The following is a 19,198-nucleotide window of genomic DNA, read 5'->3' as shown; positions in this document are numbered from 1 at the left end:
GAGGTAAAACATACTGTGCGTTTCCTAATGGCCATTAATGTGATGTTGAGTAATGCACTGACATATATTCTAGCTGGGGTAAACAAAACTGGCCAGTTATGTAACCGGTGAATTGATACCGGTCAGTTTTGTAAACAGTGATTAGATAGTGGCTGTTAATGCAGCCATTGAGCCAATACTGGCCATTTATCTGGCCATAAGAGCAATTTAAAACTGAATTCATTTGAAAAGTGAAAGCATGATATAATTATTTTTTGCATATTTTTATAGCACATGATAGGGAGTAATACAATTCACACTCAAAGTTATCAAACCAGATGTGAGTCCAAAAAAAAATGGAAATTCCAAACGGAATCTGGAAGCTGTTATATATATATTATATATATATATATATATATATATATATATATATATATATATATATATATATATATATATATATATATATATATATATATATATATATATATACATACATACATATATACATGTGTGTGTGTACGTTAATGGGGTTACGAGCTCAATTTTATGCAGAGGATTCATTGTTTGGAAGATGTCATGATTGGTCCTGGAACCTTAAGAAAAGTAATATTCGTCACACCTTTAAACACATTGTCGCATTAAATAATGACGATTATTTTCCAATATTACTATTCCAAGTACTGGTCGTATACGATGAAAAGGAAAATGAATATCCATAATAAATAACCTATACTGTAAAGAAATGGAGTTAGTCTTATGTGTATTTTGGATCGAAAAAGCAAAGCCGTACCTGGTTGTACATGTGTACAGGAAATCCGGAAATGAATCCCCTTTAGTAAATAACCCGTTCTGTAAAGATATGTAATCTTGATGTTTCTTCCGAATAAGAAAAATCAAAGACGTACCTGCTCGTCCGCTTGCTTCATCAGACGTGCCAGTACTAGATTCTCGCTCGCCTTCTGCAACGAATATACGAGAGCTTACGGTGACCTTTGGCTGAATATGAGATTACACGATCGTATATATACTCGAGAAAGTTAAACGATCACAATTTTTCTCACTATTCTCCAACTGTGTTTTGTATATATGATGGCATTTTACCATCAACTTTGACGGAATTGTCAACCACATTCAGTTTAAATGTGTGCTTTCTGTGTATTCCGAATTCACTTTTCCATCCTATAAAATCATTGAATTTGTACGAAGAGAAAGACAGTACGTAAGCGAATGAAACTCTTACCTGTGAAATACCAAAAGTCTAAATCAGGATACTCTAAAGGAAGTGCACATAATTTACATGAAACTGTCATTTCCTTCAATGAGATCGGGAGACATCGGTCGTTTATGTCTTCTGCGCCAGGCAGTAATTCTCCAACGGGGTGACTGGAACTCCTACACTTCACGGATGCTTGATAATTCGAGCCAGGGAAGTACGTATTGATAAGGAACTGTAATTCATTTTCAACCACTATTCTTACGTCTCTCACGTCCTTTGGTTGCGGTTGTATTGAGGGTTTACCATGGGAGGGACTCAGTATTTGCAACTGGATATCGGAACCTTCTTTGCAAATTGTTAAGTGGAATTGATGACGTTTGATAAATATGCGTGCCGCGCGCTTCCTTAGAACGACTTCACCGCCTTGTGCTGACCAATATCTCAGACATCGAATAACAAAACGGTAAAAGAGGCCTTCAGGCAGGAAATTGCCCTTGAAATGGTAATAAAGCTGACAACACAATAAGTGGCCTGCTGGGAAAATGATTCCCCTTTCACCGTCTGCATCGTTTTGAAGCAGGCTCGGTAGGTAGTAAATACGCTTTTCTCTAGGTTTTCCTGGTATCTCGCACAGTATGTCATACATTTCCATGATTAGCAGGAGTATCACCTTGTCTTCTCCTCTCTGATGAACTTCCAGGAGATGGTCAACCAATTCTTCATGTAACCGTCCTTCGCGGTGCAACTCTTCAAGAAGGCTCCGTATTTTTTGAGTATAACTTAGTTTTTCAATGTGTGAAACGTCTCTGGTAATCAGTATCTTGAAAAGGTTAACCAGCCAGGCTACATCCACTATTATAGTCTCGTTCAGCTCAGGTATTGCCTTGAAGTGCAGTATTTCTCCAATATCATGATAGAATGCGAGGGCTTCCATAATTTCAGCTTCTTCCATTTTCAATCGCCTTCCAAGCGCCTTCACTTCGTCTAGTGTCATCTTCTGTTTTGGCTGTTTCCTCAGGGAAAGCTCTAAAAGTATCCACCTCGCTTGTACTTCACCGCAAAAAAAGTATTTCATTACTAGCTGCTGTATCATCTGTTGAAGAGAGTCTACTGCAGGATCCGCAGGGGTCTTCCAAAACAATCCTTTTGTAGACCTGTTATCGATCGCAATCGTACCGACAATATGTGCGTTAACTGCTTTAGGAGCATGCTTTCTCAAATATTCTACGATCTCCTGAAGACGTTTATTAGCTTCCTCATCGATACTTCTGATGTTATTATCCTGTGCATAATAAGTGACATTTAATGATTTAATGAGTTTGATATTATTTGTCATACATTTATCGAGTGAAAGTTCTATTTTATGTTTGATTCAAAGTGTCAAATTGTGTTTAGATATAGTACCGTATGCTAATTGTATTGTTCATGATATGTTAGCTTTTGTCTTTAATGTAATGTATCATTGTAAGTTTTTACGACTCTGACGATTTTAAGCACAGGCCTAAAAAATCACTTAATACAAAGTTTTACTATTTCTAAGAATGAAATGAATTACAATTTCGAAAGAGCAGACACTTTCACTTCGTGCCAGCAAGACGTGGACGACACCTGAAGATAGAAGGCTTGTTCTAACTCATAAAGAACAAAATTTTCCTTACACCTACTCTACGCAATCAGCAGCGACTTGATTCCGAAAATGTTTTATGTCCGTCTTTTAAATTATACAGGATTAACATATAATTTTCATGGTCTAGATCATTTTCGCCGAAATGTCATAAGAAATGTCATAAAATGAAAATAGTATACAAAAATAAGTAACATCAAGTTTGAACTTTAAAAATTTAGAAGGGATTCTGTAAATACTTTACGTGTTACATGTATTATCTCTTTGGAAACAAAATTTAATCTCCTTTTCAAGTTCAACCACTAAACTGATGTTAAACGGTGCTGAATCATGAAAAGCAAGATGACGAGTTCATTATTGTATAAATCTAGTCTACGATGTATGAAAGGGACAGATAATGTTAATCAATGTCAAATCAGCGCTCAGTGAATATAATTATTAATGTTTGATGAAGGATGTTTACTTTTGAAATTTTGAAGTTATAATAAATGAATGAGAAAGGCTAGATCATTTATTGTCGAGACAAAAAGTAGGAATTTACGTAAGGGCAATTGACAGAACTTCTTCGATCGGTAAGACAACGTCTTTTATACGTGGGAATTATTTTAATTGCTTGGTTGATATGAAATGGCAAAAGCTGTTTTTTTAAAAAAACACTGAGTATTGAAAGCAAGAAAACTAAACTTGGAATAGCATTTGTTTAGTATTGTAATTAAGACATAGAATCTGAGAAAATAAAAGAAAAATGAAACGTAACATTTGCACCTTTACCTGTCGTACGTAGGAGGTCTTTCTTTGTTCCTACAACGATGACTGGTGGTGCAGCTACTCTCTCATCACTTTCGTCCGATTGCTGTAAGTGGACATGTGATCCAGGGCTTGCATGGGTATGAATTGAGTTCATCCAAAAAGAAAGAAATTCTGCAAGGAATGCATACGGCAATATGGCTAAGATCATGACAAGCAAACTGAAGTTGCAGGACGCGTTTTTAAATCAATGTTCGTAATTATTGTCAATATGATTTTATTATGACTATTGCCGACCAACGATTGAACTCCTGTTACAGGATAAACAATTTACAAATACTGTGCATGTATGTAAGTGTAACACAACATGTATTGCAGAAAGAACTACAAGAGGTAGATATTAGGTTTATCCTGTATGGTATTACTTACCACTTACAGTCCACTCGTCGCCGTTATCAACAGGCAAAGTATCATTGAGAGACTTGGTGAGATCAGTTACAAGAATGTAGATTACCCTACTTGCAAGAAATACCTGAGAGAGAGAGAGAGAGAGAGAGAGAGAGAGAGAGAGAGAGAGAGAGAGAGAGAGAGAGAGAGAGAGGGGGGGGGGGGTATTGAATGCAAATTTTGAAACTAAAATGTCCGTGTGTATTATATGTGTGAAAACCAAACCTGTTTTCCAAAACCTCTATGTAAAAATGCAACGCAAAATATATAACATAGGTCAGCATTAACTATGGTTTTAGCAGTTTGAGTTACTGTAGTGATTGAACCTGCAACAAAATGTTTTCAATCACGCTAACTATAGGAGAAGTCAGTGTGCCAATGCATTCCAATCTACATTACGTTGCTTTTTCTGTCGTCAGCTTGCCTGTACTTTTTAATTCGTGTCGAATCTTGACAATACCGATGTCATATATATACCAAAAATATAGCAGTTCACATAGCAGTTCACGTTATAGTTTATAATTAACGCCAATTTTACCATCTGTCGAAAGTTGACACATGTAGAGGTACGATCTCATTAAACTTGTCCATTAAAGTTCTACTTCTTGTGTGCACAGTATTGTTAAATGCAGAATTGGGCACATGTAGGTACTTCCATACACACACAGGTGAACATACACAAAAACATACATACATACGTACGTACATACATATATATATATATATATATATATATATATATATATATATATATATATATATATATATATATATATATATATATATATATATATATATATATATATATACCGGAACTTTCCTCCTGTATGGTACCTTCATACATGCATATCGAGACACGGACCGATTTGTCGTGAACGATGCCGTGCATTTTTACAAAAAGGTGACCCGACAAATCCACACATGGAAACATAGAAGGAATGTCAAAGATAATTTCGAGTCGCTAAAATTATGGCTATTCCCGAATATAGAATTGGGAAACTGTCGATCGCTTTATTTTAATGGCTCGATAACGTCGCGACTCCAGTCGAGTCGTAAGGCTCAATGTTCAGCTGACGTTTGGCGATGAACCCGAAATCTACACCTCAACGTAAGTGCAACTGAATAAATGAGTATCGTATAATCTTCGGGAAAGCGACAAGGGAGGCACAAGCATAAAGTCATTCGACGAACAACGATTAATTTCCTTCATTACTCAAATTCTCACTCGAAATCAAACCTGCAGCGTAAGGCTGTAGCGAAGACATACGCTGTCGTCTTAATTCTGCAGTGCAGCGCTAGGGAATCCGATTTATTTCGAAACTTAACTCAGACAACACTCACAATAGAACATAGTTTCCGTCAAGTAAAAAAAAACTAGGATGTATATCTACGGGCGAGATATGTGTCACTGCAAACATCAAAGTCCGTAAGACGAAAACATTGACGACAGAGATCGGAATTGACGAGTTGACGCCGGCGGAGACAAGTGACGGCAGCGTTGTGGCCACAAACATGTACTGTGTGTGCCATCGAACGGAACCTTTCGCGCTCGCCAAGATCGTAAACTTCTGAGATATTTTCAAAAGCCACGGCATCTCAAAGAATGAGAATTACTGTTTCGATCGCGTGTCGTTGCATTTACTTCATAAATATATTTGTAAATATTCTAAATAACTCTGGATACTCTGGCTATCCGTCACTAGCGCGGTGAAAGCTATGTCCGCCGGTGGCAGACTTGCCTTGGCATCAGTACAGCGCAAGACAATGATTCACGTAACAGAAAGAATCCGTATGTCCGATTGTGGAGATACCATTCGATGTATCAAAATTTCAACTTGATGGGATTTATGAATGAAAGTATCACCTGGGTGACTGGCCGCTTTACTCATTAAATGAAAGTAATCCGCGTAAATAAAACACAACTCGCGACGAAAATCATGCAATTGGTTACACAAATTTTGATCCATCTATGTCAAAGAAAAATAAGAAGACTGTTCATGTGATAATTCGGCTTGAAGATGTACGGTTCCGCGAAATATATCAAATCATACATAACATCAAGAAAAGACAATGAAACCCACCTGATGCGTGATGTAATATACACTTTGTCCCGCAAAATCCCACAAACTGATAAGAACATCTGAGTCTTCACCCATTGTCTCTGTTTTTATCATTGGTCTTTTGAACCTCTCATAAACGTCTGACATTTTTTCTCCTTCCAGTTTTACTGCGTCCAATACATCTGCGACTTCAGCTTTGGTGGCTGGATTTTTACGCTCAGTATCTTTAACCTTATCCATGCTACTCATGAGGACATCCGCTAGTAACTCCTGCATCTCTTTGATAGTCTTTTCACCTTTGTACTTTGTAGTACACTCTGATGGAAAATTGAAAAGAAATGAAATTTTAAAGGTTCGTAGTTAACAGATTGACTTATATACCTTTGTTTTCTTTAAAGAGTATTCAAATTGTGCATTGCATGATCGCTACTGTACAGTATATATCAAACGAAATATTGCTGAGGGGGCTTGTATGGTCTGAGGCATAGACGTTGTTGGACTGTCAGAGAGTATAGGATGCATGCAACTAATTTGCTTTTTCTTTTCTAAAATCAACCCCACTCTACTCTTTTTGCATGACCTTTGACCAAGATATACAACGTTGTTTACTATAGACCTTTTCCCGGTTATCCCATAATGTATCGCTGTGACCATATCAAACATCGTGTAAAAACTCAAAACAACTAAGGGACTGGACGTAAATTAGCAGGGGGGGGGGAGCCAGGGGGGATTTCGTAAGAGAGTGACCAAAAATTTATGACCCTCCCCCAAAGCAAGGCTGAAAAATTTATGACCCTCCCCAAAAGCAAGGATGAAAATTTGTGACCCTCCCCCAGTTTAAAAAAAAATAGAATATTACAAATTGATCGATCAAAAATTGAGGTGGGGATTTACAACACAGGGGAATATAGATGGATACCAGCAAGGGATGTCTGCAAATTTTTTATTTGCTTCTGCTTGTGACAAGAACAAGTCTAGATATGGATGTCAGCCTTACCTAAGAATACTTTCAATGACTCTGTGTCAGTCCCATTTGACCAGCATGGGTAAAACTAATCTTGTAGAAAAAATCTTGATAATTTTATGCGACAGATTTTTCAGTACTTTTAATAAAAGGGAAACCCTTGATTTCTCTGCTACACAATATGCATTTTGATTGTTATGATGATGGTTTAATATACTGTTTAACTCTTACACTGTTTAAACTTAGCAAACCAATCAGCAGATAAAGGAGTACTGGTATTCTTGTTTCCAGTGTGGTATGTGTGGATTGTTCTGGGGAACACCATAGGATAAACTAGATGATTAAATTAATTCATTGTTTGATTTTCTGCACAAGTTTGATGAAATGCTCTCTTTTCCACTTTGTCAGCACACATGTAAATGTGGAACAAACAAAAAAAAACAGTTTTATACTTCACTGGACACAAAGAAATGACACCACTGCTCAAGTGTCATCAAGCTAGGCTGACAAACTGAAACAATACAGAGCATATCATGCTAAAATACAACAGCTAATACTGAAAAATTCTGAAATTTTATGAATTTATATCACTCTGACCTGCAAAGTAAACAACAAAACAAACATCTTGTCCATACACCATTGTTTCAAATTACAGTGACTGACAGGCAAAACTAACAAAACAGCAAACATGGAATTAAGCCATTTTCATTTGCCATTAAAGGGACAAAGTCACTCATTTTTGACACAGGTTTGGTCATTTTAATTTCCGTTGAATATATGCTTTTCTGCTGCTCACTGAAATGGGCTAAATTGCAATCTCTGGTTGTCACAGCTCAACTCATATGCATGCATGGATAAAACATGTGGTCACTTAATAATTTAATTTTAAGGTATGTACCAAAGATTGTCACAGTAAATTTCACATGTTAATGTGCCTTATAAAAAGTGAGAATTGAATTGCAATAACCAGAGAGTGAGCATATTTCAGTGAGAATAATCTATCAAAAGAAATTTAAATGGCAAAATAATGTCAATAATGAGCAACTTTGTCCTTTTAACTTGGTACATATCTAGTAGAGATTCTTTTAATTCAAGTGTCAAGCAGCATGACCATTGCACTGCTGAAGTATTAAAATGGTGGCAATGAATAACTTTATAATTGGTGCATTGACAAGATAGTACTGTAAAATGTTGACAAAAATAGCTTTGTCCAAAGTATCATAATATTAGCCATTTCTGAAAAGGGATGTAAGATTACACCACCATGTGTACTCACAAATATTTCCAATATGAAAGTGTAGTCCTCTGCTGGGTGTCGAATCATGTACCGGTATGTTGTACACCATGGAGGTAGACACCAAGCATAGCATTATGTGAAAAAGTTAAAGTCTTGGTACTAGATGACCACTAAACAAGATTTGCAGTCTGCTTGTTTCAAAGCTATTTTTAAAAAAACTTTCTTCTGGGCCTATTTCACATCATACTTGACCCTATGCACTTGACCTGCAAGCTTGGTACGTACATGTATTCTTGAAAATGACAGTAATTTCAACATCATTTTAAGTCAGAGATTCGTTATGTGAGTCATTAATTTCACTCAATTATTTCTGTCCGTTCTTCCTGACCGTCAAAATTGATTGAGGTCTAAGTATTGAAAGTACTTAATTTAATGATGATTTTCACAAATATGTTTCACTTACAACTTGACTAAATTGTCACTTCTTCCAAGTGTGATTGTGAACATTATTCTAAAAATATTCCAAATACCTTCAACGCATACAAATTTGTTTACAAGTTTCGCGCTGTACCAAGAAGTTCTCTGGACGTACACTGTACATTTTAGCCTATCATTTTCAGGAAATAAAGGTCTGTATGTTTAAATGATTGACTTATTGGCTTATGAAAAATATATTAAGGATCAGAAGGATGTCGATATTGCAATTCACAAGTCACGGTGTTGTTTTCCCAAGCAGGAGCGTATCAGAATCACCATGGAGTCACCTAGCTCTGCATGGCAGGGCTGTGTGTTACCAGCGCGCGTTATACGGCCTCCTACCACAGGCCGTATATGTAGCCTTTTTTCGAGTTTAAGCTTTTAGATTTTAGGGTTTGATCAAGTTGACGTCCTACCTAAACAGCAGTCCAAATATTGAGGTACAACAGCAATATTGCCCTACGCTAGGAGGATATGTGTACCACCGTCGCTACGCAAAGACTACTTACCCCAAAGAGCTCTCTCTTCTGGGTGCATAGGCCTTCGCGTTGCGACTGTGGTTGCACCTGTGTGATGAGTATGTCGTTGTTGGAGGCAATCAAAGCGGCCAATAGCTGAATACTCTAACCATTCTCGTAGGGCTTAGACTGCTACTTAGTCAATGGCATATATCATGTAAAGTAGGCAGTAAATATGTACCCTTTCACTTTGGCTTTGAACTGCAGATGTGGAATGTTATGATTCAACAGACTGTCCAATAAATCCAATAATGAATGCCCAAATTGGCTCATAATGGACTAGAGCACACTTAATTATACTCCATTAAGAGTGATTGTGGTTAGTAATGCTCTTCAACTGTTTTCTTTTATATTAATGCACATGCATGTGCCTGCCATTTTTTCTAAGGAATTACAATTTAATATTTATCAAAATATCAGTGAAATTCATAATTTTGGAATGTATCACATTGACAATTGAGGGAATACTGGAAACACAATGTGACACTGATCTCCACAACAATGATATATGGTCATGTACAATGTATTGAGCAGTTCAATCTCTACATGGGGAGGAAATATGGGAAAGTACAATGTATGTTTAAAATGTGTTCCTGGTACAGATAAAGAACTACATGTGTGCATGACCCCATTATTCACTGGATTTTATAATATTCCTGATAGACCTGTGTAGTCAAAGAACTGAAACTACCTGTACATGTGCTCATTGCACTGATATCAAATCCAGTTTTACAAAATGTACTATTATGTTCCAGTAGACAATGAGAAGTTTTGGTCACGTTGCCCTGTTTGTGGGGAAAGGTCAACAGAAAGGCTATGCCTATTTAAGCAATAATTTAATCAAACAATTCAAAGTATGGTCATGGATTGAATGCTATAGTGTGATATTATGGTGTTTAACATTGACAATACTTTGTCAATTTTTGTGCCTCGTTTCTTTGCATTTTAAACATATCACAGAAAGCAGCCTAGATAATAGAGGATTGACTGATCCTGATTTGACACAGACGTGGCAAACACTAACTCATGACCAATCAAGTCTCCATATTCTGAAATGACATTGGGATATTACCATATTTAATCAAGTTCAATCTGAATACGTGATCAACATGGCTGATTCACTGTATAAATTACCCACATTAAATTAAATAATCATATATCCTGCCTTCACAACACAAATGAACACTATTCATTCCAAAGATAGTACCCACGTGGTAAAGCCAATATAAACTTGAAAAATGCCACAAGTAGCCATACCAATCAGATGACTGTACCTAAATATTTAAGTATACTAAAATTACTTTTCTGGAATCAAATTATTAATTATCACACCAAAGCTTGCTCTTAATTTCAAACAATAGTATCTCTAAAAACTAAAATTCATGAACCTAAAAGGTGACTGATGCAGGGTGGAGCTTCCCCTTAAACTTTACGGGAAATGGCTTATGAAAGAGAGGGAACTTTTGTTGATCAACAAAAAGTGGAATGAGAAATAATATTGTTAAATAGTTATAGGTTTAAGATTGACTACATCAGTGGAACAATGTAAGATATTGTGGTAATATCCAGCAGTGTTTTTGTTAAGGGCGGTACCTAGGTAAATGTTACCGGGTTCCCCGGTCATTTTACCAGGGTTAGCCTTGGTATATCAGTGCAGTCATACTAGCGGACAACAGAAATTTTACCAGGGTTCCCAATGTTCCCAAATCTTAGCAAAAACACTGTCCAATGTTTATTAACGAAACACACTACATGTACACTGGGCAGCCAGAGTGCCACGGGTGAGCTGAGGAACAGTAGATTGGATTTGTTATAAACTTAATGGCGATAAGAATAGCAACAAGAGAGACAATCCTATTTAAGATAATGGTGGGGAAGAGATACACAGAGAGTTGGGAATGAGCATTTAATAGAAAGTAAGAGGCAGTGTGCAAGTGATGTCATGTGAGCATTATTGGCTATACAAACAATTTGCTTTCTACCTTTAGTGCACCGACAACAAGCCCAAAAATTTGTGACCCTCCCCTTAGAGGAGCTCAAAAAATTGTGACCCTCCCCCAAACAGAAGCTCAAAAATTTGTGACCCTCCCCAAAATCCCCCCGGCCCTCCCCCTGCTAATTTACGTCCAGTCCCTAACACATACTTATTTTGTGTTGCATAACGGTTTGTTATAGGAGAATGTCACAAATTTGCAATGACAAAAATGTCTCGTGTATTTTTTATCTATCGGCGACGGATTTAATTTCAGGGTGCGACCTGCCATAGAGTTCTATGGAAAAACATACCCTGCGTGTACCCTAGGCTAAAAACTTATACGTAACGTACGCTTTGTATACCCTAGTGCGCACTGCATTATTGAACAGGCAAAAGAAACATTAAAAGAACAGAGTGATTTACCCAGTTGCTTGGGATAATAATCTTTACGACCCTGATACAGGCTTTGCGGATCCCTGTCACACGACGCTCGGACCCAGCCCCCTTTAAGGGGCAAAACAAATAATGTACACATAAGATGACGTCAAATCACTTCAAGATTCTATTTACGCTCTTGCATGTAAAATCTAGGGCATATGAAATGCAAATATTCCTGAATCTTTAATGTCCTACATTATGAGCACTACTTTATTGTCAAACAAAATTAAGCAATAACCCCCGCTGCAGGAGCATTGATTTGTGTACATCAAACTCAAATGTGCTGCTTCAAAGGTGTCTTTCATCATTGACCCCAACTTACTTCTACCAAGAGGTGAGTTACAGACCTATACTTTTATATGTGTATCAACATTCGGACTTGGTCTTTGAAACAAAGTGGACTGTTGCGGATTAAGTGTAGATCGGTACGTTCAAATGCACCGACTGGGCAATTTTCGAAAATGCTGGTTAAGGGGCCCTTTTTACCACTGCTAAAACAGTATTTTAGCATCGGGTCAGTGAGCTCTCGTCCAATCAAAATGGCGCATGGTAGCATGATATAATAAAATTATTGAATATATTGGAGATAGCACTGGATATAATAAAACGTTTATCTCATTTTCAGATATTTTCGAGGAAGCAATGACTACATTCTATCTTGAATATATTTACACAATGATATTATTTGTAAATCTGTTTAATTTGCAAATGTCCATGTACCAAGTACCAAGAGTAAGGAGTAAATAGAGGCGCAAGTAGGGCAACAGCATTATGCAAATTACAGCGTTGGACAGGTAGAGAGTTCCGATCCCTAGGAAATGTTTGAATAAAACAATAATTGTACTATATTATAACATTACTTAAATGTTAGTGGGCTATTTGTTATTGTTACACACGAACAAGGCTTAGGGTGAATTTAATGACACTGCTTACCGAATTCATAGCCTGTAAAAAGTCCCAAGGTGGACAATTGAAATATTTGCAAGGAAGATCGTATCACAGGATAACTTCTGGGAACAATTGTGTCCGTTTCATTTTACCAATTGTATTGTTTTATAGATAATGTTATTCCGACTACATTTCGAGCTCTTTGGATTCCTTGAATAATTAGCGCAACACCTGAAGAGTCAGACCACTTTTTATATAAATGAATATTCAGGCTGGACAAATTGTTATCATTGTCACAATAACGGAGTCTTCTGCCACTTAACAAAAGGCCGAAACGCACGGAAATTTAACATCTTCAGAGGATGATTGGATGAATATATATGCTCGGAAAGAAATAAACGGCAGCAGGTGTTTTATAGCTTTTTGTGTCTCATTTATTACACTTTTATTTCATATGTCATGTATATCTCTCATTTATGCCATTTATGCATTCTATCTTTGTTTTTGATGTATTAGTATAGGTCCTGAAAAGCTACGAAAGTGCAATATGATTCATAGAATGAGCAAATCTTGAGTTTAACAACAATTCATTTGAATTATCAAGACACTATTGAGCAGCCTCTTTATTCGATAACAAAAGTGTATGCAAAACGTATTTGATGAACAATGTAGAATTGTTCGTCGTTTTGCTTTAAATACGGGGACAGGAACGGTGACACTGATTTCGTTCTGAAATGGAAACTTAATTCATAGAGGAGCCAACTTAGTGGAATCAGCTGTTTGAAGTTGTTCAGAAGGTGTGATAATGTATATTGCTTCTCTTGACTATACAGTTCATATTTTCATAAATGCTCTAATAATACACTTAAACGCGAAATCCCCGTAAAATATTTATATTTACCCTTAAGTCTCCATTCCCTGATGTCTATATTGTATATGTCGGCTCCATCGGTGCTCAAATGTTTTCTTTGATAAGGCTCATTGAAAAGACTTCTTTTAGTTGATGTCTTCCCTGCACCATACGCACCAACTAACATGACACGTCCTCGGTAAATTTTTTTACACGATGCTGGACTTTGAGATAATTCTTCAAGCTTGTTAAAAAGACCCTAGCAACGAGATTCATAGAAGAACATAGAAGAGTGACTCACAATAGTTTCAGGAAGGTTATCACATGAGGTGTATTTCTTTGTGGAAATCTAATAGATAAACCACTAGGGGTCTGCTTGTCTTTATGCATTGACAAAAAGCAAGGCTTATCACCATGTTTTGCGTAGGGATATTATGCATTGTGCTTATTCTTAATTCCGGAAAAAGTTAATATAATATCGTGCGTTTAAACAAGTTCTCGTTCAAACTGTTTACATCAGTTGGATGCTATAAAAAAGTATATCCTGCATGCATATATTTTGTGATTTTTCTAGCTAGAATTTAATTGGTAGAGATACATAAATGTGTAGTCACAGGCAGTCTAAAATGAGTACATCTACTAAAAGAAGGCATGTTTGAGGTGTAAATCGAGAAGGTACAATGCATGCTAGGGCATTCAGGGGATTCCTTATAAATTGTTGGCTGCAAAGGCAGGACGCTGTGAAACAGACATTACAGCAGCATAGTACTGTAAGTTTCGCAGTGAAGACTATAAAGTGAGATGCCAGGCTTTAATGATGAACAGTCATGGATCGTTGTGGTAGAGCTGACTTACATTGCTTTGAACGACTGATCAACAGTTGAAAATAGCCACATGTCACAATGGCCCGCTTATTCTGATATTTCATATGGTTGATCGATAACATATCAGCAAATGTTGAACTGCCTTTAACATTAATATGTGTTTTCGTGCAGTTTGTGATCAATCAACCAGCATATGCTGGTTCAATGAACCTGAATGGATTATGTACATCAAGGAAAGCATCTCAGGGATTACTTACTGTGTACTGCTGTACACCATGATCTTACAAAGAATGTCTACTGCTGCATTGTTCTCTATTCTATTGATGCAGTATTTTGTACATTTTCGTCGGTCAAAATGGCCAGTTAACCAGTTTTGTGAGCGTCACTCAGCACTAAATATCAATAGTTTCCCCCTTCAACTGTTGTGTTTAATTTTGTCTTGTCGATGTCCACCAAGCTACGAGACAACTACTTTAATTCCGTCTTCTTCTCTGCGATCCCCTAAACGTATGTACTCAATGCTGATGAAGTAATAGTATCCAAATCAGGCACAACCAGTGTGAATGATTACAAAATGCTCTTGTATTGCGCGCTGTAACTAAAACAGTCTAATCAAATTCTGCCACAATGTATGTCTGTAAAGAAGGAGTTTGGAATAATATTGGCTTTTTGCCAGAAATTGTTTGTTAGCAATCGGTCCAGTAACGTCGCTCATAGGAGTCCTGTTTAGAGATAGTTTTCCTTGATTTCCGATCTCTGTGTTGAGTACTTTTTCTGAAGCCACGGAACAGACAACAGACAATCCAACAAATCTTTCTGTATAATATGTTGTGTTTATATTTTTTGTGTATGGTACTCGTCATTTATTATTGCAATAGATAAAAAACGATAAATAGTAAGAGTGCCCCATTTTTGGAGGTCGGACACGTTTGATACTGCAGTTAAGCATGCCACGGCTGCATCTGAACCTGTTTACAGGACTTGTTGATGGATGTTCGCATGAACGAATAAATCCTACTTAGTATGGTTAAAATGATCTGTAATACCAGAATGTCACGACATTTATTGTGTTAACTGTCCCTGTAACCTGCACGCTTTAAATTCTCACTGCCATCAGTGCTTCTGGTTTCTATATTAAAAGTAACGTGTGTGCGCGTGTGTTAACGAGCGCATAACCTACCTTTAACTTAATTAAAGCCTGCATGTACGGGATGTATGAGCCATACGCTGGCATGCGTCAAAAAGTTGTGTGCATGTATACACAAGCGTTTTCGACGACATCGCATTACTACGGCGTATACCAGCGTTTTTAGCGCGCTCTTAACTTATAAGAATTACCCATAACGTATTCGACGTGCGTCCAGCGTATTCGCCTAATTTTTCATCCGTTTGCGCACGCTGACTATTTCGTCAAGGTGTGACAGGGCCATAAGCGAAATAGTAAGTGGCTTCTTATTTAGTCTCTTGACTAATGCGGCCACTTTGCGTCACCTATCGCTAATCATTTCGTCGTTTCAAGGTTTTCTTATGGGTGCAATCATCTATAACAACAACTGTCCCTGTGTCAAATACGTCCTATGTACATTTCCACAGTATATGCATCCTATTTAAGTATGATGACATCACACACTCACTTAACAAACTGTTCATTTGAAAAGGGCGGGCTGTAAGTACAGCCAACAGAGTAGCGTGAACTCGACAGGTATTCTGCCTTTCGACAAGAAGATTGACGATTACATTACTAAGAAATGTGGGTCTACCCTATCCAACCAATTGTTTGCATTCTTCATTACCTACAACCATATACTATTAAATATGCGATTTTCAACAGTGAGCAAAGATTGAATAAACTTAGAAAGGACAGCATACGGATATCGTTGTCCTACACTGCTTTGCTTGTTGCTAATTTCCGATTAAATTGGTCTACATGTCCATAGCACAGGGACCATTTCCATTGAACTGTTTTCAAAGGCACGCATGTCAATGAAAAGCAACATTTATTTTACAAATAGACAGTTTCATCTATGTCCATCTTCAAGTACAGAGTCTTTCCTTCCATGAAGAATAGACATGTCTTTTTCCAAAAGTGGTGTGGCCCCATTTTTTGTGCATACACTTTGTTTGTGATTATTCTATTTTCACGCTTATATTATGTAGTTTCAGGTTCACAGAAAGTTTACTCTTGAGTTTTCCCCGTTGTTGGTTCCCGCCTACTAAATAGAATTAATTATCCATTTATGCTTTGCCAAAGGACATTTATACGCACATTAATATTTTTGTCTGACTCTTTGAATGGTATGGTTCTAAAATTCTGAACATGCACTCTTACAATAACCTTTGCATTGTTTTAGTGAGTTGCTACACTTGTTATTGTTTAATACTCTATAGCATAAGCGAGTATTTCTGAGGATCCTGTGAACCCTCTAGCTAGTATTGCAAGGTCTGTGCTGACAAGTAATTGCTGTGTTAGAAATTACTTAAACTCACAGTCTATGTGACTGCCCAGAGCACTTGGGTATACTGCTCCTTGATTAGTCACGAAAGGATGTCTCAGGGAGCAAATCAAATTTATAAAATGTTGTAATGCTGCAGTATCCGGATATGTGCCGAGCTAGATCGCGCCGTTAATTGCAGTAACAAACCTCATTAATATGAAACAATAGGCAATGAGCATATCTGAGTCGGCAGTAGTCGGAGTGCCATCAATGCCGGGGGACTATCTTCTCCCCTAGGCCCTAAACATACACCCTTTGTAGATTTAATACCCAGCTACCTGATTTTACCTAGTTTTACAGTGAACGATTGCTGAGCTCTTCGAATGAAATTCCACATTTCCGTGAATTCACTCGATTGAAACTAAAAATCTTTGAACATCGCGCAATGTTTCTTTAATCATGCTTTGCAAAACCTACTTGCTTTAGACTATTAATTCATGCAGGAAACCACCTTAACAGACGTCGACTCAAACGGCCATAATATGGCTGTAGTACGGCATTCATCAAAAAATAAAAAAGGCCTTCATAAGTTCTCCCTGTCTTTCGTGTGATTTCGTTAAGGAAGCAAGTACAACTTTGTGTACTGAAATGTGTTTATAACACTTGTGGAAATAAATTTGACCTATCGTTAGAAAGGCAAAGTTGTAAAACACATTTTTATAGAAGACTCTGGTGATCATTTTGCTGAAGTATAGACGAACTAACCAACATCGGAATACTAACAAATAAACTTGTACCTCTTATAAACACATGCAGATGAGTTGGCTTTTACAGGACGTGTTTGAGCACCGGCCATAGTTTGTCACGGGAACAGTTCAAATGTACCTTATTTTTCAGAATCCAGTATTGAAAAATGTCTTCACTACTTGATTAATCGTCTGCATTCATTAAATACGTCTGAAGGTAAAGCCGAATTAATGTTGTACGACATTTGGAGTTTGGCTGAAATGAATAGATTAAACACAGTTTCCTGGCGTTTTACTTGAAACAAATCATGCCGATTTTTGTCGAATCCACAAAAGTCGAACTAAACTGAAGGCTGCCAGTCAATCGAAGCTGGTTGTACTGACATCGCGTTCACTATCTCTTCATACATGGTACGATTACAAAGTCAAGCCCAATAGATGTCGAAAATACGTGAGTACTGGATTTGTCTGTATTAGGTTAGTGTTCGAAAAGATGGGAAAAATACGTTGCGTGCGTCTGGTGCTGACACCATTTTTCTTTCCAATTCAATGTCTTCTGAACTACAGACAATGAACTTACATACTGTTGTAATTTATGGTGCAAAGGCATACATTTTCGGTTCTCTTTGGTAAAATATCAGTAAAATACCGACTCTTGTATCAGCAGTTTCCAAACTTTTTGAATGCACTGTTGACAAACAACGTGTATAAAATATTAATGATGTCGTTACTTTAAATCCGGACAAGACTTAATCATAATGCTATGCCCGTAGTGTTTGCTTCAGTGTGATTATCACATGATTAAAGTAAATTAAAATAAATATTGTAAAGCATAGATACTACTCGATAAGTTGATAGTATGATTCCACAAGTATCGGATATATTCAACCAGTGAAATCTCTCAAGTAGAGAACTTTAGTGAAAGTAAGTTGCAAAGTTATTGAATTGCACTTATTAAATGTATCTTCATGTGAAGAAATGGTCTGTAGAAAGACAGGTTTATCTGTAAAGATTAGATGATTTTTAGAGAACATTGATAGCGTTCAAAACCAAATATCATGTGACTGTGAAGCTTTTATCGGTAGACACTTGCCTAGGTTAAAGAGATACACAAACTCTAATAAACATTACTCCAAAGTGTTAGCAACGCCAAATATTCAGATTTGATAACATCTTTTAATATCCTTGCTGTTACACTTAGTTCGCACATTTGTTAGAAAACAGACGTTTATGAAATATTATACACAAACAGTATAATTCTGCGACACAGTTTTTCGCTTTACCTTTTATATTCAGAGGCAAATTGTATACGTTTTCGAAGACAGAAGTTCAGCAGAGTTCCATGCCAGGGTAAGGCAGCTCCAAAATTGACTGACAAGCTTAGCTCACAAAATAAGTATATTTCATACATAATGACAGTAGTCCAGTCCCTCGCCGGAGTTTTTTTACCTACGAAGTTTTTTCGCCTAATCCCATACAGTATACAATTTCGTATCGATGATTTATGTCAATAGAAACAAACCCAAATATGTGTAATTATGATAGCCACAGGATATAAGAGCTTTAGGTGTTTTAGACTGAAATATATATTCAGGACAAGTAATTCCATCAGTTCCCTCTACCTAACCAACATGTTTTACAATTTAATTTGGAATATGTAATGTTTGATTTTTACCAACTAGTTTGGAGAGAGAGAGAGAGAGAGAGAGAGAGAGAGAGAGAGAGAGAGAGAGAGAGAGAGAGAGAGAGAGAGAGAGAGAGAGAGAGAGA

General features: G+C 37.0%; 1 protein-coding gene across 1 annotated transcript in view; it reads right to left on the bottom strand.

Moving 5' to 3' along the window:
* The window catches only part of LOC139136437 (uncharacterized), a 78,048-nt gene extending 71,825 nt beyond the window's left edge, over positions 1-6,223 (bottom strand). The window contains exons 1-3 of the mRNA XM_070704161.1: positions 6,098-6,223; positions 1,223-2,480; positions 888-941 (exon numbers count right to left, since the gene is read on the bottom strand). Of these exons, the coding sequence (XP_070560262.1) occupies positions 888-941; positions 1,223-2,480; positions 6,098-6,223 (1,438 nt within the window). The remainder of the gene's footprint in view (positions 1-887; positions 942-1,222; positions 2,481-6,097) is intronic.
* Between the last annotated feature and the right edge of the window lie 12,975 nt (positions 6,224-19,198).

This window comes from Ptychodera flava, chromosome 7, assembly GCF_041260155.1.
Source record: "Ptychodera flava strain L36383 chromosome 7, AS_Pfla_20210202, whole genome shotgun sequence".
NCBI lineage: Eukaryota > Metazoa > Hemichordata > Enteropneusta > Ptychoderidae > Ptychodera > Ptychodera flava.
The sequence above is the reverse complement of the archived record's forward strand: the minus strand, read 5'-3'. Positions and strand labels throughout refer to the sequence as shown.